General features: G+C 50.5%; 1 protein-coding gene across 1 annotated transcript in view; it reads right to left on the bottom strand.

Annotated features, from left to right (window-relative positions):
- Positions 1 to 1,401, bottom strand: part of CHD3 (chromodomain helicase DNA binding protein 3) — a 23,530-nt gene that overhangs the window by 21,515 nt on the left and 614 nt on the right. Inside the window, 1 exon segment of the mRNA XM_010843206.1 lies at positions 192 to 291. Coding sequence (XP_010841508.1) covers positions 192 to 291 — 100 coding nt within the window.

Here is a 1,401-nt window from a genome sequence, read left to right on the forward strand (position 1 = left end):
CAGCTGGGGGTGGGGGGCGGGGAGTGGTGGACACCAGCCCTGGGACCTCGCAGCCAGTTAACTCCACTCCCCAACACAGCGGGAGGTTCCCCAACTTGGGAAGACGGCGGTGCTGTGGGGACGCAAAGTAGACGGCGAGGAAAGGAGAGGGAGGGCAGGAAAGCAAATCTAAGTCCCAACCTCTGCCTCACCAGCCACTCAATGCTGGCCGCGCGCCCAGACTCTCCCACATCCCAGCTCAGATCTCGGAAGACGGCGAGGGAGGAGCGCGGCGAGGGGGCCGGGCGGGGCCTGGCGAGCCGGAGAGAGGGAGGGGCCTCGCCGAGAGCCTCGCCTCCCGCCCCTCTCTTCTTCTAATCTCACCATCAATCTCTCACACATATATTTATTTTTTCTCAAATTCCCCTCCCTCCCCCACAACGAACCACCATAATAGGTCTGCTGCACATGCGTATTGCATGCAGGGGGTGGGTTTGTATTTTCAGACCTTTTGCAAAGAAACTACCAGAATTTTCCGCACCACCCACAATCATTCCCCACCCCCACCCCCAAGGAATCACATCTATACATTATGTTATATTATTTCTCTAGACTTGCCAGAAGAGGGAGGGCGAAGAAATGAGTTTTGGGCTTCCTGCTCCCTTCCCCCATCAGCACGAGTGCTATTATTTTAAACGTTTAACAATGTAAGGAGACTGGAGAGGGGGGAAGGGAAAAAATTGGTCTTGGGTAAGAATGTAAAACAAAATGGTGAGAATCAAAGACGTCAGAATGAAAAACAATAGGAACCTCTAACGGCTATCAGTTCATCTTAAAGAGAAAGAGGTGGGGGGCAGCCCAAACAAATTGCCTCAGAGGAGGATTATTTTGCCCACACTTAAGTAGACAGAAATAATGGGCAGACTAAAAATATTTTGCCAAAGTTTTACCTCAGAAAGTCATCTGAGGGGGTGTATCTGGGTCACTCCTTTGACTTGGAGGGCTAAAAGGGAGATAAAACTGCCCTGCCAGAGAGAGGAGGTGGGTTTTCTTTTCAGATATACAATTTTTAAAACATTTGACGATGCTTAGAAAGCAGAGGGAAAAGGGGAGGGAGTACTGACACAAAGACCCACCTCGACCTCAGATTCTTTCATCCACTCCCCTTTACAGACCCAAATCCGGGATCAAAAGCCCCCAAATACCCCATTCTAAGTTTGGAATAGACAAATGGGAGAACTGCGCATCCCCTAACTTAACCTGACATCCTTGCTTTCTCTTTAGCACCTCTGCTGTCTTCCAGGTAACCCCCTCCCCACAGTTCTTTATTCCTTTTCCCTTCTGCAAAATCAGTGGGCTCTCTCGGGATAACTTTTTAAAAACTTTTCCCGGTTTCGGACAAGCCCGGGAGGGGGGAAGTGG

Source organism: Bison bison, unplaced genomic scaffold (assembly GCF_000754665.1).
Source record: "Bison bison bison isolate TAMUID 2011002044 unplaced genomic scaffold, Bison_UMD1.0 scf7180017864180, whole genome shotgun sequence".
Taxonomy (NCBI): Eukaryota; Metazoa; Chordata; class Mammalia; order Artiodactyla; family Bovidae; genus Bison; species Bison bison.